Source organism: Dendrobium catenatum, unplaced genomic scaffold, assembly GCF_001605985.2.
Source record: "Dendrobium catenatum unplaced genomic scaffold, ASM160598v2 fragScaff_scaffold_1392, whole genome shotgun sequence".
NCBI lineage: Eukaryota > Viridiplantae > Streptophyta > Magnoliopsida > Asparagales > Orchidaceae > Dendrobium > Dendrobium catenatum.
This window is the reverse complement of record NW_021319854.1, coordinates 473,375-500,081: the sequence shown is the minus strand read 5'-3', so window position 1 is coordinate 500,081 and position 26,707 is coordinate 473,375. Positions and strand designations below refer to the sequence as shown.

The 26,707-nt window shown below is 36.5% G+C and overlaps 1 protein-coding gene across 5 annotated transcripts in view; it reads right to left on the bottom strand.

Moving 5' to 3' along the window:
- Positions 1–203: 203 nt before the first annotated feature.
- Positions 204–26,707, bottom strand: part of LOC110113910 — a 51,397-nt gene continuing 24,893 nt past the window's right edge. For all 5 annotated transcript variants that reach the window (XM_028699801.1, XM_028699804.1, XM_028699803.1 and 2 more), the window contains 9 exons: positions 24,465–24,506; positions 24,289–24,333; positions 23,595–23,660; positions 23,424–23,480; positions 23,243–23,304; positions 2,393–2,513; positions 1,989–2,066; positions 1,788–1,897; positions 204–549 (listed from right to left, as the gene is read on the bottom strand). In XM_028699801.1, coding sequence (XP_028555634.1) covers positions 519–549; positions 1,788–1,897; positions 1,989–2,066; positions 2,393–2,513; positions 23,243–23,304; positions 23,424–23,480; positions 23,595–23,660; positions 24,289–24,333; positions 24,465–24,506 — 612 coding nt within the window. In that variant the 3' untranslated portion in view covers positions 204–518. The remainder of the gene's footprint in view (positions 550–1,787; positions 1,898–1,988; positions 2,067–2,392; positions 2,514–23,242; positions 23,305–23,423; positions 23,481–23,594; positions 23,661–24,288; positions 24,334–24,464; positions 24,507–26,707) is intronic.

The window sequence follows — 26,707 nt, the reverse complement described above, 5'->3', positions numbered from 1 at the left end:
CTAAGGCTTCATTTGGGACGACTTTCTTTCTGCTTCTTGAAGCAGTTTTTTAGCACACAAAATAAAATTTTTTACTAAAAAGTGATTTTAAGAAGCAATAAGAAAACCATCCCGAATGAAGCCTAAAATGATTGCATGAAGCCAACAGGATCAACTAAAGCAGAAAAACAGCTATTTCAAATCCATAAATTATGCAATACTAGTGAGAATCTCAGCCCGCAACAGCCAATGCTGAAGCGCTCACATTGAGTTTATCAAATTATTACACCTAAAATAGCATTATTGATATTAGACCTAATAGGCCCATAATGGCAGTCAGACTGAAAAATTAGAACTGTAACGATTAAATCTAGAATAATTGCTTGTTGGGAGTAAAAATTTATTAGGAAAGAAGTTGAATCATCAAAAACAAGAAACTGAAAAACGCAATATACTGATTTATGAGCTTTAACATAAACAATCAAACCATTTTAAGAAGACAAAAAATCTCGAGCATCCTCGGCCATATTCATCTTCTCCTATTCACCAGCAACAATGATGGGTAGTCCCCTGAAAGAGAATCATCAATTATCAGCTGGGCACTGTAAGTATTATGTGCGAGTTTGGGTACCTCTGCGGCTAATACTATTAGCAGCACATAGCAGATGATAAGCTCTCTGACTTTGATATAATCTACTCTCTGACTTTGATATAATCTAGTACTTGATTAAAAAATAAACGGTAACTTGTAAATGTGCCATTGCCGCGTGATTTAACCAAATTAATCAACTACAAAACAACAATATCAAGTCTTTATCCCACTACGTGGGGTCCGCTATATGAATCCTTTATCTCCATTGTGTCCTGTTAAGAGTCAAATTCTAATCTAAATCTAATAAAGAAATGTCATTTCAAATACTTTCTAACCAAGTCTTTTAGGCCTACCTCTGTCTTTCTTAATATAAGCCAAATCTCACATATCGACTTTCCTAACCGGCTCATCGAGAGGCTGTCATTTTATATGACCAAACCATCTAATGCGACTCTCTCTAATCTTATCATCCACTGGAGCTACTCCAACCACATTAATCAACTACTGACCTATAATTCACTTGATTCACCAAAATTGAAGATGACTGTTTTGAGGAGCATGCCAAATAGTGATCTGCACAGTAATAAAATTCACTAGCACTACATTTGTTCACAGCTTAAATTCTAAAGAGGGCTTGTATCCCATCACGTGAAACCAATCTTCCTTCACCGTCACCATAACAAACATAAAACAATAAATATGATAGACTACCTCAGATACCTTCCCTAAGAATGATAAAACCAACTCAAACACCTTTAAAACTTAGACTATTAAATCATGAATTTGAAAATCTATTTGAATTTTGAAGATCATAGCCAGATGACGCTAAAGCAACGCTTTAAATAGCTCTCTTCTAAAGCTAACTTTAAAATGGAAAACAACATATATGTTCTTTAAGTTTTACCATTTTCAACTCTATTCAACATCAGGAATGTGCGAAATAGTAAACCCCTATTAACAAGAACTTCAACAATATCAGAGTCATGAAATGTAGCTTTAAACTAATTGGCATCAAGAAGTTATGCTCCTCAAGGAAATTCATCACAATAAATTAGTAAATGAAAGCTTATTAAAAACTAGATTAATGAAAATTTGCTAAAAATTGTAATTTAAAAAATAAAAAGCAGCAGCAAGGAAGCATGTTTTCTCAAGGATGGCATGAATAAATTGGAGGTCAAAAAAGTTTGAGTAAAAAAGAATTTTCTAAAAAGCTTACCAGCCACCACCAGTTCGTGAGAAAAAGTCGTTGTCTAGAGAAATCGCAAGCGCAACGGTGACAGCTCTTTCTGACAGAGTTAATGGACGCTTAACGTCTAATTCTTGTACCTAGAAAATAATAAGAACTTATCAGAAAAGAAGTGAAGAAGTGCCCTGTGATCTGACTTAATTTCTATGGAGAGCACTTGAAGACACTTACAACTGAAGCAAGGCCAATCTTTGGAATTGAGTAGGCATTACCAAATCGAATCACATACTGACCAGCATCAGTGAAAAGCTGTGAAAAGAAAATAGTTTCCACTTTCACTTTCATTAAATAATTAATGTGCTCGTCCAATTAGATGAGAAGATGATGCTCAAATGTTACTGAAAATCAAAACTAAAATAAATATTTGAATTTTCCATTTAAAGAAAAAACAGATGGTTGGCATGAAGTTAACAGCAATCGTAATGGAGTACGCAAAACGCACTAGCTCAAGTGGTATGCTCCTTCTTCCAAAGATAGAAATCACAAGTGAGAGTATAGGCAGTAATATGCTTTAAATCAGATATTCACTAGCTCTCTACATGGAATTCAATTTATAGGTAAGAGTAAGAAAAAACCTCAAAGCCAAACCCCCTCCAGTCCCGATCGATCTGAGCGAGCACATTATCATTTTCATCCTTCAAGGTGAATGTCCAGTTCCAAAGACCAGGGTTTTCCACCACAGCAAACTGTTTATTCCTATATGTTGAAAAGCGAATATACTTCAAAAGTTTGCTAGCACCTACTCGGCACAATAAGTAGACAAATAGATGAACCTTTAAGCCAATCACAGAAACTCCACAAGGAAGCAATGCATACTCTGATATGTATCTTAGGCAATTTGGCAAGGATGCAAAGAAATACTTCTAAGCAACAATAATAAGTAAAACACTGCCTACAAAATTGAATTTGTGGAACAAATATTATCAGACGATTACTGCTTATTTGTAAAGTTTATTATGTTTAGTTTCTAAGAAGTTGCCTGAGAGAAATAAAGATACTACCAGCGCTGTTATCAGTATTTGATCTCTTTCCAATCTACAAACAGCAAACCACCGAATCCAGGCAAAAGTTAATAGCAAGTAATCTATGGAAGTCCAGATGTTTTGCGTTCAAGCTGTGTGTAATTTCAACAGTGAATTTATAAATTTTCAGCATATGGATAGCCCTAAATATGCATTTCCTAGTCCAGTGATTTGTGAACAGCATAATTCTCAACGATACAGATTGCCAAAGATACCATAATAATCCAAATGGTAAGTGGAGTACACCTGCTGCTATGGTGAGCCATATTTTCTTGATCAAGTAAAGAAGAGAACCTTTACTAGTTAGTAAGGCATTGTAAAGAAGCAATATAAATAGTAATATAAAATGTTTACTTCAACTTGATTCTAAAAAATAGGCTGACGAGATAAAGTACTATATCCTTAATAATATACCATAATTCTGCGACAGCTTGATAGACATTTGAAGGTATACAATCAATGAAAGTGCATGTATTGTTTATTTGAGGTTTGCTTTACTTCAATTTTTCTATTAGGTGGTATTTTTTAAGTCATTTATGAAAACATGCCTATAATGATTACTATTTGTGAGAATGAGATGTATAATCTAATGTTTGATTCTTTGGTTTGCATTGGTTGTTGTGCTGGTTAGTTCAGCATCAATCACTGGTTTGCAATTAGAAGACTTCTCTAAGCTTTGAATTCAGTTTTATCCTAATCATTCAAGTTTCAACCATCCGATGCCTGGAAATTCCCATGTTCGGTTACTACCATGATATCTATTGATTCCAATTTTCATGCTTATCCTGGTTTTTTTTTTTTTTTTTTTTTTTTTCTTTTTTCGTGCTTACCTGATGCCTTTAGCATCACGTAATCAATATGGTTTTATTAAGGAATAACTCGGAATAACTGAAAGTTATTCTGCTCCCATGTTGTGCAATCAAAAAAAAATCTCCAACAAGTTTGATACGCGATTGGGATCTTTAAAACTGTCAACTCAAAGATGGAAAATAAATGCTTGTATGTGCAATCTGAGCCATGTAATGAACTCATATTTTACTTTGTAAAATTCTCAAACTTTTCAATCTTCTAAGCTTGATGGTATGTTGATTTTTTAAATGTGGTGCAAGTTTGATTACTTAATTTAGAAAAATATTCTCCTTCTATTGGTATGGGGTCTAGTGCAAGTGTGTAATCCTCAGAAGTCCCCAAATTTAAAAAAGCATCATAAATTTACACATGACAAATAACATCAATGCAATAATATTGTAGGCTTCAAAATTCACGCCCCGGCCTCTCCGTGGCACCTTTTTTTTTCTTCAGGTTGTCGAGGAAAGTTTTAACGAGTATGTTTCGAGGAAAATTTTTAGAAGGCAGATTAGGTTTTGAATAAGATATTACACAGAGAGTTCAAATTTCCTATAGGCACAAGCCCCTATAGTTAATAACCCCTCTCGATAGCGAGAGAGAACTTTCTATTAAGGCTAGTTATCAAATAGATACATAGTATCTAACATATAGTAGCAACATAATTTACTATTTGAAAATTAAAATTTATGTCACCACAAACTTAAAGAAATGGTGGAGGAAATGATAATAGGCCCGATCAGAATCCCATGGTTCCATCCCAGGTCATCATCATCCCTATTATACTTAGTCATAATAAGAGGTAGTCGACCCAACCTGATAAAAGGATCCTTGTCGACAGCTATGGGTTAATTCATCTAAGGATACCTTATAAACCTGGGATGGATTTTTGCTTAAGGAGAAAAATTTGAAGAAACCATAGCTAACAAAAGGCTTTATGCCCTATTAGTCATATCCAACTAATTCATTACTCAAGGATTTAACATTGCTGGGAATATACAGGCTTTAACCATAATTGTAATTTAATGGTGTCATTTGGAGGCAAAAACACTCGGTCAGAGTGTCTCCGTCATAATCGTTTACCTGTGGTGTCATTTGGCAGTGAAACCATCGATTAGAGGACACATACGACGTCCTTACTGACAAGAGACAGATTAAGAATGAATCTTAGTGATAATCTTGATCAGAAATTTGCTCTTTGTGAGCTGAAGTGATTTTGAAGCTTGTCCACCTCGGCAAACTGTTGTGGATGATGGATGAATATTTAGCTTTAAGTATTTATGTGTTTTATTTCAGTTTTAAACATTAATATCATTCATTAATACGTTAAAATCAATTGAATGTATTTTATGAAAATTTGGATGCATTTTGAATGTCTGGAAAGGTAGAATCCCCTCTGGTTGAAATTTTCTATTAAGACGACCATCATCGGGATATTTATGGGCAATTTCATTTTGTTGGTCGAATCTTGTCGACTCTATCTACATGAGAGGATCGGATTCGTCGTCGACTTTACACCTTTATTAGTGAATTCTTCTTGTAATAGACCTTGAAGGTCTAATATGAACGTATAAAACAGATATCCTGGTCGGCGCTACGACCGTATATTTATTTGACAATTCGAGCCGTGTCGACTCCTATATATTCACATAGAATGATTGGGCTCAAACTTAGGTTCAATTCTTAACCCGCGCAACATCTTCAGACATCACATATGTGTATATATCGCTCGTCAGGGCCCATGCGGGTATATGCTATTGAATACATTTTGCATGATGTATTTATGTGGTAGTTATTTATATGCAATGAAATGAATGTATACGACACATCTGCATGTTATGCATACACACTCATGTATCAATCTGTGTGTTGGTATACATATTTGCATCATGCATGATATGTTTGCATGTTGTAATGTGTATCTTGTATGTAGTAATGTATATGTATCTGGTACATTCATATGTTAGGTGAGGATGTCTGCAACATGTCTACTCATTCCTAACTACATACAGTTATGATATACTTGTGTCGTACACTTGCATAGTACATTTGTACATTGGTGATGGGAACTAGCAAATTTAAAACCCAATGGAGAACACAAAAGAAAGTAGAACACAGCTCGATCCAAAACTTTAGTAAGCAAATCACCATATAACATTAAAAAATTGAAATTGTTTTATAAAAAGAAAGAAAACCAAAAGAAACTACCCTCAGAACAACCAGATACTGGTCACCTCACATGAAACGATAAATTAGATAAATAGAATGCTCAAGGACATGCAAACCAGTGGTCCATCACAGCTACTTTGATCCAGTCCAAAGTCTGCCACAACTTCTCCGACAAATCCTAACAAAACTTACCAACCAACACCACTCTCAATTTTAGAAGGATACATTGGGGTGGAAATTTGTGAAGAGAAGAAAGAGGTTAGAAGACTTGGAAGAAGAAACAATAAGTAAATAAGTAGCTCTCAATCTAGAGAAGAAACCCTTAGGTTTTTACTTTGTTTTCACTTCCAAAAAACTTCTCACAATAGCCCAAAACTCCCCTATAAATAGGAAAGAAAAGGAGGCCAACAACCATCAACAGCCTCCCCTTAAAACCAATCAAAAAGGGAAGAAAAAGGCAGCATTAAGGCAAGGTTGAACCCCCACCCGAAAAGCCAAAGCAAGGGGAACTGGGAAAGCCAGAGAGCAGGAACCGAACAACCAAAGCCAAGCAACAGCTCAGCCGCCCACCAACAAACCCAAGTCAGCTCAAATACAAGCACCCAAAGAAGCTAGCACACCAAAGGAAAACATGTCCAATGAGCACCTAAACCACACATGATCATCGGTTGCTTTTTATCATTGGGTAAACAAAAAAAATTCAAAAATTATAATAACATAAAAAAACATGATCATGAAAAACTGAATGCATCAATTCGCCCCAGGTGGGAAAATCTCATCTCCTAATGAGAATGCTTCACTAATGCGATGATAGATATAAGGACGGCAAGATTGAAGTTCCACCGCTTCAATCCAAGTACAATCAGTCAACAGACGTCCACTCCATTTTACCAAGAACAGCTTATGCACTCCATGTCTGGTCTGGGTAGTCTTGATGTCTAAAACATCTTCATTATGATCATCTTTGGCCTGAACTGGACTGGTAACTGGTAAGGTCTCTAAATCCACAGAATCAGTTGGATTTTCATCATATAAAATAAGGTCAATAACATTAAATAAGGTGAAGTTCCAATAGAAAGTGGAAGATCCAGTAAGCATTTGTTTCCAATTTTCGAAGTATCTGAAAAGGCCCAAATTTTTTCCGGCTAAACTTGCCAAAAGTTCCAACAGGAAAGCGTTGTCGTCGAACATAAGCCATAACTAGATCACTTCTTGAAAATAACACTCTTCGGTGTTTGTCAGCAACAGTTTTGTACTTAGTATTTGCCATTCGGAGTTTTTCAAGGACTTGATGTTGGATCAATTTAATTTGATCAACAATTTCTATAGCTTCAACACTAATCTTATTAGGCATATGTAAACAAGTTCGATCTAAAATATGAGGAATAGGTTGGCCATAAATGATTTCAAAAGGGGCCTTTCCAATAGATCGTTTAATAGAATTATTGTAAGCAAATTCAGCTTCGGGTAAAATCAAATCCCATTGAGAAGGTTTCTCACCAGCAAGACATCTAAGCAAGTTTCCTAAACTTCTGCTTACAACTTCAGTTTGCTCATCTGTTTGTGGGTGATATGCACTACTGAATTGAAGAGTAGTTACTAATTTTAACCAAAGTGTTCTCCAAAAATGACTTAAAAATTTAGTATCCCAATCAGAGGTAAAAATCATGGGTATGTCATGGAGTCTCACAATTTCTTTAAAAAACATATTAACAACAAGTGAAGCATCAGAGAATTTTTTTATAAGGAATGAAATGAGTCATTTTGCTAAATCGATCGCCAACAACTAACACAAAGTCAAATTTTCGAGCAGTAACAGGCAATCCTAGAATGAAATCCATGAAGATATCCTCCCAAGGTTTATTTTGAATTGGAAGAGTATATAAGTCAGTGTTTTGAGTTGTTCCCTTGAAATATTAACAAATTTTGCATTGTTTTACAAATTTGATGATTTGTTTTCTCATGTGGGGCAATTAATATTTTTCTTTAACTAAAGCAATGATTTTTTCTTGGCCAAAATGTCCCCCTAATCCTCCACTATGAAGTTCTTGAACATGTTGTTCTCTTAAAGAGCTTTGAGTGAAACAGAGTCTAGTTCCTTTAAACAAAAATTCTTGTTGAATGATAAATTGAGCAGAAAGATCAGTTCCCGAAGTGTGACATGATTCCCAAATATCTTTAAAATCTGGATCAGTGACATAATTTTCTTTTAAGGAATCTAATGAAATTATGTTTGGGTAAAGGGTTACTAATAGATGAGCTCGTCTACTTAAAGCATCAGCAACCTTATTTACTACTCCAGCCTTGTGTTTTAAATAAAAAAGAGTATTCTTGCAGGAAAGATGTCCACTTGGCATATCTTTTACTTAAATTCTTTTGAGATTCTAAAAATTGTAGCGCCTCGTGATCAGTGTTTAAAACAAATTCCCTTTGAATAAGGTAACATCTCCAAAATTTCAGTGCCTGGACAATTGCATAAAATTCCACATCATATGTTGAATATCGAGATCGAGAATCATTTAATTTTTCGCTAAAGTAAGCAATGAGTTGACCTTCTTCACTAAGAACAGCTCCTATGCCAATATGGGATGCATCGCAGTCCACCTCAAAGATTTTATCAAAGTCTGGTAAACTAAGAATGTGAGCTTGACTCATTTTTGTTTTTATCAGTTGAAAGGCTTGTTCAGCTTCATGTGTCCATTTAAAAATTTCCTATTTAAGACAGTCAGTTATGGGTGTAATTAAAGTACTAAAGTTTTTCATGAACCTATGATAAAAGGATGCTAAACCATGAAATCCTCTAACTTCACTGATATTCTTCGGGGTAGGCCAGCTTTAATTGGATAGGTTCAATTTTGACACGATCTACCTTAATACCATCAGCAGAAATAATATATCCAAAAAAAAGTTAAGCTTTGCATTATGAAAGAACACTTTTTAAAGTTGATATACAAATTGTGCTCTCTTAAGGTTTGTAGGACTTGTTCCACATATTCAAGATGTTCATTAGGGAGTTTACTGTAAATCAGGATGTCGTCAAAATAGACTACCACGAATTTTGTAATAAAAGGTCATAAGATATGATTCATAGTCCTCATAAACGTGCTAGGGGAATTTGATAATCCGAAAGGCATTACTAACCATTCATACAATCCTTCTTTTGTTTTGAAAGTTATATTCCACTCATCACCAGGTCGAATCCTTATTTGGTTGAAAGTTATATTCCACTCATCACCATGTCGAATCCTTATTTAGTTATACCCACTTCGCAAATCAATTTTGGAAAAGACTTTTGCACCACTAAGCATGTAGTCCAATCTGGGAATGAGAAACTTATATTTGATAGTTATCTTATTTATGGCTATTCTCTCTGCACACATCCACCAGGTTCCTTCTTTTTTGGGTGTAAGCAAGGCTGGGACAGCACATGGACTAATACTTTCCTTAATCAAACCTTTGTCCAAAAGTTCAGTCACTTGTTTATGTAATTCATCGTGTTCAGTAGGACTCATCCGACAGTGAGGGAGATTGGATAAAGTTGCTCTAGGAATTAGGTCGATGTGGTGTTGAATATCTCTCATGGGTGGCAAAGATTTTGGTAATTCATCAGGGGTTATATCAAATTATTCTTCAATCAAAGGTTGTATTGTCACGGGAATTTCAGAAGATTGTTCAGATTCTTTTCCTAACACCAAGTAGACTATCTCAAAAAAAATTAGCTCATTTGTGTTGAGAATTAATTCAGGAGTGGTTTCTTTTGATGTTGATTGGATATTTTTGGAAAGAGGGTCAGGAATAATTTTCTGGGGGTATAAGGTGAATTCTTTGTTGTTTTGAGTGAAAGAGTAAGTATTCTTTTCCCCATTATGAATTGTCTTGTGATCAAATTGCTAACAACGACCAAGTAAGATATGACATACTTTGAGGGGCATGATATCACACACTACTTGATCTCTATAGGCTTTTCCAATTGAAAGGTTAACAGTGCATTGTTGAGTGACAGGGACCTCTCCTCCTTTAAACCAAGCTATCTTGTAGGGTTTAGTGAGTGGTTTGGGTTTTAGCTTAAGTTTGTCTACCATCAGTTGAGATACAAAGTATTTTGAACTACCACTATCAATCATAAGGATACAGAGTCTACCTTCAACAGTACAAGTGGTTCGAAAGATATTTCGCCTAAGCCATTTGTCTCCAGTGTCAACTTTAGTAGTTAAGACTCTTTGAATAACCAAAAATTGGTCTCCTTGATCTCCTTCAACATCAATTTGTTCTAATTCAATCTCATTTTCTGGTTCATATTCAACTTCCTCCTCATTTTCTAAGTCGTCCTCTTTCTCTATATAATTGGTCCTAGAAGGGTTACTTTTCCTACAAGCTGTCGAAAGGTGCCCATATAAGCCCCATTTGTAACATGGTCCTATTGTCTTTGGTCATATCACGCCCTTTCCTTTATCAACGTTTAAGTTTCATTAGGTTTTGTTCGCAAATTAGGATTTGAAGAAGATGCGCCAAAAGAGGTTTGTGAGTGACCCCACTAGATTGTCGAAGCTTAGATGATTCAATTGTCTTATTAGTGCCTCTTTTATATTGTTTTTCAATCTTAAGCGCCATTCGATAAGCTTCATCGAGTTTAATAACATGATATAAGTTCAATTGATCTTGAATAGACCAATTTAATCCATTGATGTATCAAGTTATGATTCATTCTTCATATTCATTCAAATCATTTCTTGATTGAAGTTTGTAAAAATTTTCAATGTATTCGTCTACGGATTGATTTCCTTGGAGAATATTATTAAAATCTTGAAACAGAGTTCGGGGTAATGGTCAGAAGGCAAGAATTTTCCACATATTTTTTCTTTCATTCTTTCCCAAGTTTGAATTTTTCTTTTCCCCTCCTTACCCTATTGTTTTGAAGATTTTTCCACCACATTAGAGCATGACTTGTCAGTTTTAAGCTAGCAAACCTAACTTTTCAATTTTCTAGAATTTCGTTCTCTTCAAAAAATTGGTTCATTTTTTCTATCCATTCAAGAAATTGTTCTGGATGCAGCTTACCTTCAAATTCCCTTACATCAATTTTAATTCCATAATCCCATTGTTTGTTTTGCCTATTTTGGTTTCTAGGAATTTCATCTTCACTTTCAGAGTTTTGAGCATTGTTCACATTTAAGTTAGCCAAAGTGTTAGCCATATCGTTCAATTTTTGTTGTAAGTTAGCTAATTGTTGCATCATTTATTACCAATCCCCTTAATTGTTTGGATTATTCAGTTTATTTTTTTAAAAGGGAAGACTCACACACTAACCTGGGCTCTGATACCAAATTGATGGGAACTAGCAAGTTTAAAGCCCAATGGAGAACACAAAAGAAAGTAGAACACAACTCAGATTCAAAACTTTAGTAAGCCAATCACCAAATAATATTAACAAACTGAAATTGTTTTATAAAAAAAAAACCAAAAGAAACTACCCTCAGAACAACCAGCTAGTGGTCACCTCACATGAAACGACAAATTAGATAAATATAATGCTTAAGCACATGCAAACCAATGGTCCACCATAGCTACTTTGATCCAATCCAACGTCTGCCACAACTCATCCGGCAAATCCCAACAAAACTTACCAACCAACACCACTCTAAATTTTAGAAGAAGGATACAATGGGGTGGAAACTCGTGGAGAGAAGAAAGGGTTAGAAGACTTGGAAGAAGAAACAAGAAGTGAAGAAGTAGCTCTCAAGCTAAAGAAGAAACCCTCATGTTTTGACTTTGTTTTCACTTCCAAAACACTTCTCACAATAGCCCAAAACTCCCCTATAAATAGGAAAGAAAAGGAAGCCAACAGCCATCAATAGCCACCCCCTACATCTAATCAAAAAGGGAAGAAAAATGCAGCATTAAGGCACGGTTAAACCCCCATCCGAACAGCCAAAGCAAGGGGAACCGGGAAAGCCAAGGAGCAAGAACCGAATAGCCAAAGTAAGGGGAACCGGGAAAGCCAGGGAGCATGAACTGAACAACCAAAGCAAGGGGAATCGGGAAAGCCAGGGAGCAGGAACCGAACAGCCAAAGCAAGGGGAACCGGGAAAGCTAGGGAGCAGGACCCGAACAGCTAAAGCCAAGCAGCAGCTTAGCTGCCCACCAACAAACCCAAGTCAGCTCAAACACAAGCACCCAAAGAAGCTAGCACACCAAAGGAAAACATGTCCAATGAGCACCTAAATCACACATGATCATCGATTGCCTTCAATCATTGGGTAAACAAAATAAAATAAAATTCAAAAATTACAATAACATTAAAAAAAATGATCATGAAGAACTGAATGCAACAATTGGAGAGTGTTAAAGCATGAAGTATTTTGCCTGTTAATGTGATGCGTCGCCTTAGCGTGGCGTACTTTGCATATTGAGTGATGTATTTGCATAATGCACCCTGCATATTGCAAATGTATGCATGTTATAATGTGTTAGCATGTATTTCAATGCATGAGGGGGTATTTTTTGTAATGATCAACTATGCAAATGACTATTGCTGACAAGTGCGTAAAATTTCATTTTAGAATATGCAAACACCTTATGTCTTCTCATATGAGTGTTGCAAATCTGGTGACGTTATTTAGCATCATGTTAAGCCTCATTTGTCGTGCTTCGGTAGTGTGGTTTTGCTCATTTCGTCTTTTACAAGCCATCATTTTCTTTGGTATTTAGCCTGTGGAGGTGTACTTTAGTGTAAAAATAAGCTCAATTTATCCCTGCAGTTTTTACTATTGATTCTTTGCTTTTGCTTACATGTAAATCGTAGCGTTGCGCTATGGGTCGCTTGTTGCTTCTTGTAGTAGAACTGTTATGCACCACAAGCTTTGTTAAATCCGTACTCCCTGCCATAACAATTATATATTTACTACAAATCTCTTGCTCCTAAGATCCATCTAAAATTCTTGTAGGAAGAAGTTAAGTCCTTTATGCTAGAGTCAGCCCCTAAAACAATTGTTGTGTGCTAGTCAATGTAGCTTTCATTAGGCGCCTACTCAGAACGAAAAAAAAAAGAGAAAAACAACAAAAGAAGGATGACAAAAAGAAAACATAAGCAAGTTTAAGCTTCAATCCATCGTAATCCCTAGCTACTACTGCTGTTTCAAAACTACAATTGGAATTCGGGGCTAGGAGAAGTAAAAGATGACAAACAATAGTTAAGGATACATATACAAAAGAAAGAAAGAGAAAATAGTAGAATTGATGTGAACATATGGAGAAAAGCATGATCTAATTGCATCCAAGACAAATCACGTAATAAATTGGTTACAATGGTATTGTGCAGCTAAGTGAAAGCTTATTTAGAGGGCTTCAAAAGTTGTTTCTCATAGAGAGACATGCTAAGAAAATTGTACAGAGATGCTTATCGTTTGTTTTTCCAATTGAAAGGGCAAATTAGTTTACGATACTTTTTTAAGTTGGTTTTCCAATAAAGCTAATGCCAGCAGAAAACACAGGGAAACAGTAAATCACTTGTATCTAGGAGTGGCTTCTACAATTTCTCTTTTTCATTAAAGAGCTTCAATGAGTAAAGGAAATGCTTCCTTTGCTGAATTTACACCACAAAATGAGGCGGCCTCTCAAATTTGAAAGGAAACCAGCTCCAATTCCATTTTAGGGCAAGCTCAATGGCTCCACTCCCAGCAAAATTCAAGTTTGATTTTATCTGAGCCAAGCTTGTTCATCAGCATGCTGATTTAGATATTAGCTTGATTTAAAGCCAAAAAAGACAAGTTTTTGCGTCAAATTCTTGATTTGTTCCATTTAACCCACTTTTTACTTCAGTGAAAGATGCCCCAAAATTATGTAGCAGTCCAAAATTTTACAACCTTTCTCCTTGTTACTTACCATGTAGATACGTCTTACACTCCAGTAAAAACTACTAAGTGTTGATACATGGGTACATCCTCTAGATTTTACTCCCCAAACAAAATAAATGTAATTTAACTTCCAGAGAGAATTCTATCCTGTTCACATCATGCTCTCCAACCATGATGCATTTTTTCATAAAAGAATCTACATTGTATCTCATCAATAATTTTGTTGAACTCAATACTAGTGTCGGAATCGAGTCGATCGCGCAAGGTGAGTTTCAAAAGCGAAAGAACTCGAAATCGCGCAAAACTCACCCGACGCGTGTCGACCGAAAACCCAAAATCGCCGAGATGACCTCCGTTCGCGAAACGGGCAGCGCCGATGCATCCAGAGCAATGGAAACAGCTAAGATCGACACCTATATTGGTAGGGGTGGCCGGTCGGCGAAAAATTAAATTTTGGGCGCGCGAATCGAGACGACGACTTGTGCGAGCAATGGCGCGACGACCAACTTGATGCAAGATTAAAAATTTATTTTTATTTTTGTGCAATATAATTAAAAAATTTTTGGAAAGAAAGGGAGAAAAAGAGCTTTTTAAATAAAAAAAATGTTTTTTCTAAATAAAAAAATCTCAAAAATACCTAAACTACCCCTCACTTAAACCCTCATTCCCTCATATCTCCCAACCGCCCCTCTCTCCTCACTCACGATCATTTTCACGCCTCCAAGCCGTCGGCCTCTCCTCCTCCAAGCTCTCCAAGGTAATTTCTCCTCCCCCCTTCCTCTCTTCTTCTTCTTCTTCCTCTTTTCTTCTTCTTCCTCCATGATTCTTCTTCTTCTTCTTCTTCTTCTTCTTCTTCTTCTTCCTCCTCTCTTCTTCCTCTTCCCCATTTTTCTTTTTCTTTCATCATCCCTCCATATTTCCTCTCATTTCTTCCATTTTCTTCCTCCCCTCTTTTCCTTCCTCTCCTTCATCTTCTTCCTCCACCCCAATCTCAACAAACCTACAAAAACCCTAATTCCATTTTCTTTTTTATCTCCACATCCACTCACCAAACCACCCACTACCCTTCACAAAAAATGTTCCTACACATATCCTACACTCATCCAATAAAAAAATTTCACCATCCCTCACTTTCTCTCTCTAACCAAGAGAGATAAAATTTTCTCTCTCTAGAATGAGAGTGAAATCTCTTCATGAATGGCTCCATCTCCACCCCAAGCATCTTTCCTCTCCACCATATCTCAAAATTCCTTCCCTAGAGAGGAAAAAAAATTACACTCTCTTTCTCTCTCCAAAATTGAGAAGAGAGGGATTTTCTCTCTCTAAATCTCTTCTCTCACTTCCTTGCACCTCCTAAATCCTCTCTATGCAATTCTCTTCAAATTCCATCTTTCCCTCTCCTTCTCTCTCTAGAAAGAGAGTTTCCTTCTCTCTTTCTCTCTCCAAAAATTAAAGAAAGAGAGATTTTCTCTCTCTAACCTCATTCCCCCAATTTCGTACATACTCTAAACCCCTTCCACCAAAAATCCTCTCTTCCCCTCTCTTTCTCTATCTAGAAAGAGAGCTCTCTTCCTTTCTTTCTCTCTCTACACTTTGTTTTAAATAAAAGAAAAGCATGAATGATTAATTAAATTGCACAAATATTTAAAAAAAATTTAAATTGTGCATCGCAGGTCTCCCACCGTCGCCGCCATCTTATGTCACCGTCTCGATTACTGTGCACCCAAGGTAAAAACTAGTATTTTATATTTTTGTGCATGAAATAAGTACTCGTGACCGCTTTTTTTAGTGGGCGAGAAAACTTAAGTACCCGTGACGCACTGAGCGAGCGGGGAAATTCGTATGCATGAAACTAAAGTACCCGTGACCGCTTTTTTTAGCCGACGGGGAAATTTGTTATTCGTAGAAAAATTATTTTAATTAAGTACCCATCACTGTTTTTAGGCGGAGAAAATGTTATACTTTAAATATGTGCTCAAAGACCCTGTGACCGCTTTTGTTAGCGAGCGGGGATTGGAACTGTGGCCGCGGTGTCACCCGACACCTACCGTGACTGCCTTTCTTGGCAGGCGGGAAGGCCTTACACACTCCGATGCAGCCCCCTACGCGAGGACGACACCGGAGTGCTGCCAAAATTTTCAGCAAAACCTATAACTTAGAAAATTTAAAAGAGATTTAAAATCCACTTAAAAGTTTTAAGTTAACAAAAAAAATAAAACATACGACACCCTAAGCTCCTGACACTATAAAACAAATACAAAAGAAATATAAATCAATGTGAAATGCAACATATAGTGAGTCTTCAAGGGAATTAGTTGTTCGCCAATAGGTAGGAATCAAGCCCCTTCCTCCTAACTCTTGACTTGCACACCTAAGTCCCTCACCAAAAGTTCCTTACAAAATGGGATGGCAAGAAATGAGTTGAAACCCCCTGTTATTTATAACATTGAGTTTGAATTATTCGCGGGCCCCACTAGCCTAAGATTCCTTTGCTAAATGAAGGATAAGGTACACCTGCGGGCCCCATCTACTTAGGATCCTAAGATGTCATTTCGAGGCTCTGGCATTGAATTCCTAGAGTATTCACTAGCAAGTGAAATACGAGCGTAAATACGAAAATAAATACAAACGTAAATACACCTCGATACGGTTAGTAATTATCTTAAGGGAGGGGGTAAGAGTAAAAGTAAAAAAAAAATTACCTTTCCTACAAAATATTTTTGCGTTCATTGTAAACACGTAGGAATTCTCACACATCCCCGGTAATTTTCTGATTGAACCCCTTGTAATAAAATGTGCATGTCCTATTGCAAGTCACGGACGCTCTAAGTGGTGTGCGCATCAGCTGTTAAAGTTAGGCAGCTCGTACAACCCGTGATCATATGTCTTAAAAAAGAAACAAAATAACGCACTTTTATGTGTCACGGGTTGTACGACCCCTAATTAAAGTAGGCATATCATCACTGGAAAGTTTGTCGCCTACGAGCAAGGCAGGAGTTTAGTTAGTGCAATATAATCTATCTGCACAAATCATGCAAGTAATGCACGACAGTCTACCTGTACAAAGCAGCAAACAATTCAATCTATAAGCTGCTGCAACCCGCCATCGGATCTGCAACACTCGTACAAGCAGACAGAAAGCGTACATAATCTCTCAAATGAAATATTGTGTGCATTCAAATTGCAATTACATGCACAACTAACATATTTCAAAATCCCCCTGCACCTACACCGTAGTTTGTATACACATAGGTACACTAAAGGGGAAAATACGATCTCGACCCGCATGGGCCCCGGCGAGCGTGTTATTGGTACACACGTGACGCCTAGGGATGCTGCATGGGTCAACAAGTGAATTCAAGTCCGAATCCGATCCTTCTATATGGATCAATAGAAGTCGACAGGGTTCGGACCATCAAATAAATATACGGTTGTGGGGACCGGTTTATTTATTTTAATACACTCATATTATGCCCTATAATCAATAGAATTCACTCACAGAGGCATAAAGCCTACGAAACCCGACCCTCTGTCGACATCCAGACAGAGTTAACAAGGTTCAAATTACAAATAAAAATGACCCCCTATACCCCGATGATGGCCGTGTTGAAAGTGAATCTCAACCGGAGGGGTTAATCTCTCATATATTTCAAAATGTCCTAAAATTTCTACAAAATCCAAATTCCACAAAAGTTTAAAAAAAATCATCAAGCTCTAAGATATTTAAATTTGAAACCAATCATCAAAACACTTAAAGCAAAATCCATCCACCCTCCGCAAAAAGTTTGTCGAAGTGGACAAATTCAAATATAACTTCAGCTCACAAAGAGTCAAATGTCTAGTCGAAAATATCACTAGGATCCATTCTCAACCAATCTACTGTCAATAAGGACGTGGTACGTGTCCTCTAACCGGCGGTTCGCAGTCAAATGGCACCGCAGGATAAACGGTTATAACCCGGGGCCCTCTGAACCGAGTGGTTTTGCCACGAAATACCAGTTATGGCCAGTGCCGTTACGTTCCTTATTGGCATCAAATCATTGAGATATGAATCAATAGGATATGATTGATATGGCACAAAGCCCTCTGTTAGCTAAGGTGGATTCAGATTTGTCCCCTTAGGCAAATATTCACCCCAGGTCTATAAGGTCCCCTTGGACGAAACAACCCATGGCTGCCGACAAGGATCCTTCTGTCAGGTTGGGTCGATTACCTCCTCTGACTAAGTAGACCAGGGACCACGATGGCCCGAGACGACGGAACCATGGGATCTTGATCGGGTCCATCATCGATTCCCTCACCATCCGCTTTAAGTATGAGATGGTGCAATTTTTATTTTAAATATCAAATTCCCAAATTCTCTGATCATCTCAAATGTCCATTGCTGCTTTTATATGACAGATACCACGTATACTCTACGTATCTGATTGACGACTAGCCTTAATCGAAAGTTCTCTCTCGTGATCGGGAGAGGTAATTAACTATAGGGGCTTGCGCCTATAGGAAACCAGAACTAAGATCATAAAGTCCACGCAAAATGAGGGCGAAATCTCTGGGTAGTGTCTTATCTACAAACCCATCTGCCTTCCAAATTTTACCCCGGAACTTAGTTCGTTAAAACTCCCTCGCCGAATAAAAAGAAGAGCAGGCATAGGCCGGGGCCGAATTTTTGGAGCCCACAGATTTCTGGCAACTCCGCTGGGGATTGGTTTCTCTTTCCATCTTTGGCTAGTCGTATATTTAAGCTATAGTAGCAGCAAAATTTGATGAGTTAAGAGTTAAATGTCTTTTTAATTGAACTCATTAAAAATTCTCTAAAAAGTAGATGGGGCCATGACCCTTCTTGTTGTCGGGGTTTCAGAATTTAATAGCCTTTTTCATGACCCCATCTATTGGCGAACAACTAATTCCCTTGAAGACTCACTGTATGTTACATTTCACATTGATTTATATTTCTTTTGTATTTGTTTTCTAGTGTCAGGAGCCTAGGGTGTCGTATGTTTGATTTTTTTTTTTTGTTAACTAAAAACTTTTAAGTGGATTTTAAATCTCTTTTAAATTTTCTAAGTTATAGGTTTTGCTGAAAATTTTGGAAGCACTCCGACGTCATCCCTGCGTAGGGGGCTGCATCGAAGTGTGTAAGGCCTTCCCGCCTGCCAAGAAAGGCAGTCACGGTAGGTGTCGAGTGACACCGCGGCCACAGTTCTAATCCCCGCTTGCTAACAAAAGCGGTCACGGGATCTTTGAGCACATATTTAAAGTATAGCATTTTCTCCGCCTAAAAACAGTGACGGGTACTTAATTAAATAATTTTTCTACGAATAACAAATTTTCCCGCCCGCTAAAAAAAGCGATCCCGGGTACTTAAGTTTCATGCATACGAATTTCCCCGCTCGCTCAGTGCGTCACGGGTACTTAAGTTTCCTCGTCCGCTAAAAAAAGCGGTCATGAGTACTTATTTCATGCACAGAAATGTAAAATACTAGTTTTTACTTTGGGTGCGCAGTAATTGGGGCGGCAACGTAGGATGGCGGCGACGGTGGGAGATCTGCAATGCACAATTTAAATATTTTTTTAATATTTGTGCAATTTAATTAATCATTTATGCTTTTCTTTTATTTAAAACAAAGTGTAGAGGGAGAAAGAAAGGAAGAGAGCTCTCTTTCTAGAGAGAAAGATAGGGAAAGGAAGGGAAAGAGAGGATTTTTGGTTGAAGGGGTTTAGGGTGTGTAGGAAATTGAGGGAGTGAGGTTAGAGAGAGAAAATCTCTCTTTCTCTAATTTTTGGAGAGAGAAAGAGAGAAGGAAACTCTCTTTCTAGAGAGAGAAAGAGAGGGAAAGATGGAATTTGAAGAGAATTTGCATAAAGAGGGTATAGGAGGTGCAAGGAAGTGAGAGGAGAGATTTAGAGAGAGAAAATCCCTCTCTTCTCAATTTTGGAGAGAGAAAGAGAGAGTGTAATTTTTTTCTCTCTAGGGAAGGAATTTTGAGATATGGTGGAGAGGAAAGATGCTTGGGTGGAGATGGAGCCATTCATGAAGAGATTTCACTCTCATTCTAAAGAGATAAAACTTTCTCTCTCTAGGTTAGAGAGAGAAAGTGAGGGATGGTGAAATTTTTTTATTGGATGGGTGTAGGATATGTGTAGGAACATTTTTTGTGAAGGGTAGTGAGTGGTTTGGTGAGTGAATGTGGAGATAAAAAAGAAAATAGAATTAGGATTTTTGTAGGTTTGTTGAGATTGGGGTTGAGGAAGAAGATGAAGATGAAGATGAAGGAGAGGAAGGAAAAGAGAGGGGAGGAAGAAAATGGAAGGAAATGAGAGGAAATATGGACGGATGATGAAAGAAAAAGAAAAATGGGGAAGAGGAAGAAGAGAGAAGGAAGAAGAAGAAGAAGAAGAAGAGAAGAATCATGGAGGAAGAAGAAGAAAAGAGGAAGAAGAAGAAGAAGAAGAAAGGAAGGGGGGAGGAGAAATTACCTTGGAGAGCTTGGAGGAAGAGAGGCCGGTGGCTTGGAGGCGTGAAAATGATCGTGAGTGAGGAGAGAGGGGCGGTTGGGAGATATGAGGGAATGAGGGTTTAAGTGAGGGGTAGTTTAGGTATTTTTGGGATTTTTTTATTTAGAAAAAACCTTTTTTTTATTTAAAAAGCTCTTTCTCTCCCTTTCTTTCCAAAAATTTTTTAATTATATTGCACAAAAATAAAAATAAATTTTTAATTTTGCATCAAGTTGGTCGTCGCGCCGCCGCTCGCACAAGTAGTCGTCTCGATTCGCGCGCCCAAAATTTAATTTTTCGCCGACCGGCGACCCCTACCAATATGGGTGTCGATCTTAGTTGTTTCTGTTGCTCCGGACGCATTGGCGCAGCCCGTTTCGCGAATGAAGGTCATCTCGGCGATTTTGGGTTTTCGGTCGACACGCGTCGGGTGAGTTTTTGCGCGATTTCGAGTTCTTTCGCTTTTGAAACTCATCTTGCGCAATCGACTCGATCCCAACACTAGTATTAAGGTCAACAAATTCATGAAGCCATTGCAATGGTGGAATGATGCATAGTTAGTTAGGAGATCAAAACTCAACAAGATTTTCACCCTCTTTACTTTCTCTTCTATTGTCAGCTCGTTAATTCATAATATCCCTACTGGCAACTAATCAATATATGGAAAATTCTAATTATTTAATAATTAGTTTTATTTATTTATTTCGTATTAGATTTGACTTATGTTAAGAAAGGTAGGGGTAGACCTAAAAAGACTTGGTTAGAAAATATTACGAATGACCTTTCTTTATTAGATATAAACGAGAATTTGACTTTTAATAGGACACAATGGAGAAAAAGGATTCATGTAGCCGACCCCACGTAGTGGGATAAAAGCTTGATGTTGTTGTTGTTATATATTAGATACTTTCCTAGGATTGTATAAATTATGCAAATGTTGAAATAAAATACACTCAATTGATTCTCTCTAATTTTGTCTTGGTATCAAAGCCCTAAGATTTTCTCTTTCTTGTATTTCCATTATTGCAACCTTCATCGCTACATTACAGTAAATATTTCCCCCTGATGTAGCATTCATCATTGCATTGCAACAAAATGTTTCCATTGTTGCAGCCTTCATCATTGTATTGTTGCCATTTTCTTTTCTTTTTATGTGAGCGAAACCACAATTTATTTCTACATGGACAACCATAATACCTACATACCCTTGGTCTCTGGCTTTGTTGGAATTATAGGATGCAATTTAAATTTAACGGGGAGTTTCAAAACATCCATTGAACATACTAATTGAATAAAAAAATTTATCTAAAGTGGTTGAGATTGGTTCGCAAATTCTTCAAGAGAACAAAAACTGAGACCATTTACAATGAACAAAAAGACAAAAAAAGCATGATAGAAGCACCTGAAAAAAAAAAATATCAAGTACTTATATTCGAGCATTCTCCAGAATTACCTCCTCTTCTCATGTCCTTAAAAGTTTCACAGATGCTCATTTCTAGCTCCTAAATCATTGCTTCAGAATTTACATGCCATATGAACAACTCCACTCTCAATTTTATTTCATATACCCCTAGCTTTGACAGCAAGAAAATAATAATGTTAGATGGAACCTTGTTAACCATAACCGTTCAAGGATATATTCGATAAACAAATTCACTACATTCAAAAATATCCTCCATGTACTGAAATTACTTACCGACTTGCTATTCATACAAAAGCTAACCAAGATTTCAAATGCACTATTATGTTTTATCATTCATATTATCTTTCAGGAAAAGGGGGCAAGGACGATCTTTCGGGAAAAGGGGGCAAGGACGATTTGATTGGCTAAAGAAAGGGGTATTCTTTACCACTATGAGAAATCTAATTATTAAAGAAAACTCCACATATTCTTCAGTATTATCTCTTCTTTCATAAAGACTTGAATTCAATAAAAAATATGGCTCTAACATTTACGCATTTGCCGCCCATCCTTTATTGTTCATAAAACTATAATTTCTTCAATATTCACAGAAAGCAATATCAAAGAACTTCATTATAATGTTTGTGAACTAGTAAAACATAAATGTACCAATTATCTAATGAGAGACAAAAGAACAGTTTTTCTTTTTTTTCTCTAATTCATATTGGCATCTGGGCATCATCTTCTATACCTAATATCTTTAGTGCTTAATGATTTGTGCACTTCATCAATAATTGCATGGGTGTGCCATTGAATTTATTTTTACTAAAAGCCAGAAGTAATGCAAGTACCATCATTCCCATCTTTTCTAATATGAACAAAATTAATTTGGTTCTAAAAAATAAAGTGTCAGATCGGACAAAACCAAAAACTACTTAAACTATTCTCTCTCCTCATACTTCCAAGAAAAAGAAATAATAACTTGGTATCTTGTATAGATACACAACAATAAAAGGAAAAGGATGAATGAAAGAACAATCATGCAACATAACTACGCAAAATATAATGAAGTTGGCACACACTTTATATAGGAGAAGCTGACTTTGTTACCACAGATGAACTTATTGATATTCCCATCAAAGGATTATCAAGGACAATCTTTTATAAATTATCGTGCAAGCTTGGAATGGACGACATTCATTCATTTACTCAAGGGATAGTGTCAAACGGCTACATGATTTTCACCCACTGGGAACCACACTCGCCAAGACAGCCACCATCTTTCATTCCTCTATACCACCACAATATGTGGGATCCTTACGGTGTACTCATCAATCCATAAACTACCGTAATTATTTTATAATTAATTATATTATCTGATTTCATATATTTTTTCTATTAGATACTTTCCTAGGATTGTATAAATTCTATAAACGTTGAAATGAAACACACTAAACTAATTCTCTCCAATTGGCATTAAGATTTTCTCAAAATTGAAAGATGATAGTGTCTAGGTTAATTAATTCTCGAGTCACATAGCGAGCTGGTTCTGAAATTAGCTCATCACAAAAAATTAAAATCAGTTTGACTTGCAAAGGTAAAGAGAACTTTGAGATACAAATAATGATATCATACCCAAAGTATAAGTCATATAATCTCCTCCAAAGGTGCCAACGTCTGCAAACCACACCAATTTCCTATAAACAAAACGATGTATGATTAGTTAGACAAAATTCAATAGCACTTGGCTTCAACCATGTCCTAACTACACAACTCAAAGAAACTCCAACAAAAATAAACCTGCAAAATTGCATACCTTTCCATCAACCTCTGCATAGATTGTGCTGGTTATCCACCAAAATGGCCTGCGAACCTACATCTAAAAGTAATATAGCATAAAGATGGAAAAAACTATATTGAAATTAATAAGTGGGCTATAAAAAGTTAAAAAGTTCTCTATCAACAGGGGTTAGGCTTTCTTACCCACCCTAAATATTTCATTGCCCCTAGCATCGGTTATGTACGCAATAAATGGCCGCCTTGTTCGAAGTAGCTGAAAAATTTTTATACTCATAAAACAAACTTGAGTAAAAAAATAAAACAGAATTTAAGCAGAAGAAGATAGACACCAAGGGACTAAGCTCAATACCAAAATTAGAAAGAACTTCAACACTACAAATATAGATTTGATGAAGAAAAAAGAGCTCAGAAAAGCTATTAAAAGAAACACTACCAGTATGATAAGCGAAGAAGCCCTCATGCCATTCCTATATGCACAGATCCATACACATCAATATCTAAAATGGATTTGCATGACAAGACATATGAATATCTACCTTAAAAAAAGATACATCTCCATTTCAAACACTAGTTACAATTGAAAAAAAATTGTGTTAAGTATATAATCTCCAACATATAACACATGCAACATGCCAACCAATGATGCCATATTTAGATTCAAAAAACTCCAAATGGGAACTGCTTCCAGTCACTATGCATGTTCAGCAATCATCATATGTCTAATATAAATACAGAATGACAATCACATATTCTAGATAATGCTTCAATATAAGAGAATTTCTGAAAAACTCCTACAAGTAGCTTAAAATCACAGAGCTAGGGCAAAGTTAAGGAGGTATAACACAAGTTGGTAAATAATTAAGCCACAAGGAGTAGCCTACCTGCCGTGTAAGTACATTGCTTTGTTCACGAATAAAACCCACAGGCTGGAATGAAGAACAGAAATTATCATTCCAAATACTCCAGAGATGCCAAAAGAGAAAAAAACATTTCCTCAATGAAAAATAATAAAGTAAAAAAGTATTAGAAAGCTTAATAGGAAGGAAGAACTCCACACCGACTGAGGATAGCAAGGATCCACCATTGCATATCTATTTTCCTGTGATTCAACAAAGAAATGCCCTCAATGAGCATATTAATCCAAAATAAAATCATATAATTCCTAAAACATAAAATTGATTGAGGTATTGAGAAAGAAGACGCATAAATCTCAAGTACTATCCTTATCATAGTTTAGTTATCAAATATTGGAACCACTTATCTCAAAAGAAGCATTGGATCATGAAGTGGAGAAACCATTGAATTTGAAAGCTGTATGGATTGAATGCACCTAGTCTTACACCAAATAAAGTTGAATAACAGCACAGTTAAAATTAAGGTTGTTTCATGTCACAAAAACAAAGTGTATATTTTAATCCTTACAAAATTATTGGAGATTGGAGACCAACATGGATCATTCATATCGTAGTTGCTGACTCTAGTCTTAAACAAGTCATAGATAATTGATACTCCAAAACATACTTGGTTATTAGCTTTATATATTTTGATGTATCCCTTATAAGGAGCCATTGGAGTGTAATTTTAGTAGTAATAGATCTAGTGGGGGGATTGTAACTTTGGGCAATCAAGTTATTAATAAGGGTACACATTTTAGATATATTGGGTCTATTGTTCAGAGTGATGGTGAAATAGATGGGGATATTACTAGTAAAATTCAAGTTGGATGGCTGAAGCGGAGAAATGCATCGGACATGTAGTGTGATAGAAAAGTCCTCAAACTTAAGAAAAAAATCTATAAGATGGTGGTGAGACCTGTAATGCTTTATGGTGCAGAATGTTAGCCATTAAAAAAGAAGCATAATATTAAGTTAAGTGTTGCAGAGATGAGGATGCTCGGGTTCATGAGTGGCTTTACTCTTAGAGACAGCATACGAAATGAGCAAATACGTGAAAAGGTTGGAGTAAATTCTGCGAAAGTTAATATTAGAGAGAGTTGTCTGAGATGGTTTGGTCACATAAAATGACAGCATTCCGATGACTCAGTTAGGAAAGTAGATGTATTGGATTTGACTTTTGTTAAGAAAGGTAGAGGTAGACCTAAGAAGACTTGGTTAAAAAATATAAGAAATGACCTTTCTTTATTAAATTTAAATGAGAATTTGACTCTTAACAGGACACAATAGAAAAAAAGGATTCATGTAACTAACCCCACAGTGGGATAAAAGTTTGATGATGAAGATGTTGTTGTTGTAGTCTTGTCTCAACTACCTTTGGTATGCTTATAGCTAATACACATCCACATCTTAAATACATATTACAAATATTTAAATGTGCCTATTTTGATAATATATCATGGATAAATTTCTAACAAAAATTAAATCTCATTTTAAATAAACAAACGCCATCTCAGAAAATTTAATTAACCTAGGTATCTATTAGACCGGTCCATTGGACCGGTCCAGCCGGTCCGTGCGGGACCGGCCCAGCGCAAACTGGGCGGAGAAATCTCCGCCCGCGGAGATGCCGAGCAAGCCGCACACCGTGCGGGAGCTTTTTAGGAAGCTTTTTTGAGGGTTTTGAGAGGGAAATTTGAATGTAGGGACTGTTTAGGGATTTCCTTTTGATTTGTATGCATTAAATAGTTTGTTTTCCTAGGGTTTGGGCATCTTGAATTTGGCTGAAATTTGAGATCTCTTAGATTTAGGTTTCTTTGGGCTCTAGCGGCGTCTAGAGATTTGGGAGAGATCGATCCCCCTCTCGAATTGAGGATCAATTGTATCTTTGCTAATTTCCTTGCATCTACTAGTAAAATACAAGTTTTTCCTACGATTTTCTCTCAGTTTTCTACAGTTTTTCCACTGTTTTCACTGTTCTCCTGCTCCGGACAACAGTATTTAGTGGAGATTTGCTGTAAAGGTGAATAGGAAATACTTGATTTCAAGTATTTCCTATCAGTATCATCATCATTATCACTAGTCTTAGGCTTTATACTGATGTGAAACAATCAATGGAATTGCAAGGTTTTAATAAGAAACTTGTTTTAGTAATGAAATTATAGGATTAATATTTCACTAAGTTAAGACTTTCAGTTTTCGTGGTTATCGACTTGCCTCAAGTATGCGGTCACATGTTAGATTAACAGGACGATCCGAAATAATAACAATAAATATGTGGTTAACAATAATCCGCCACTTAATAAATTGAGCTTTCACCTTAGAGTTTTTCTCTCGATCGCTCCTAGGAAATAGGGTTAACGGAGGAGGAATGTCAGCAATCCGAGTGATGCCACAGAAAGACAAA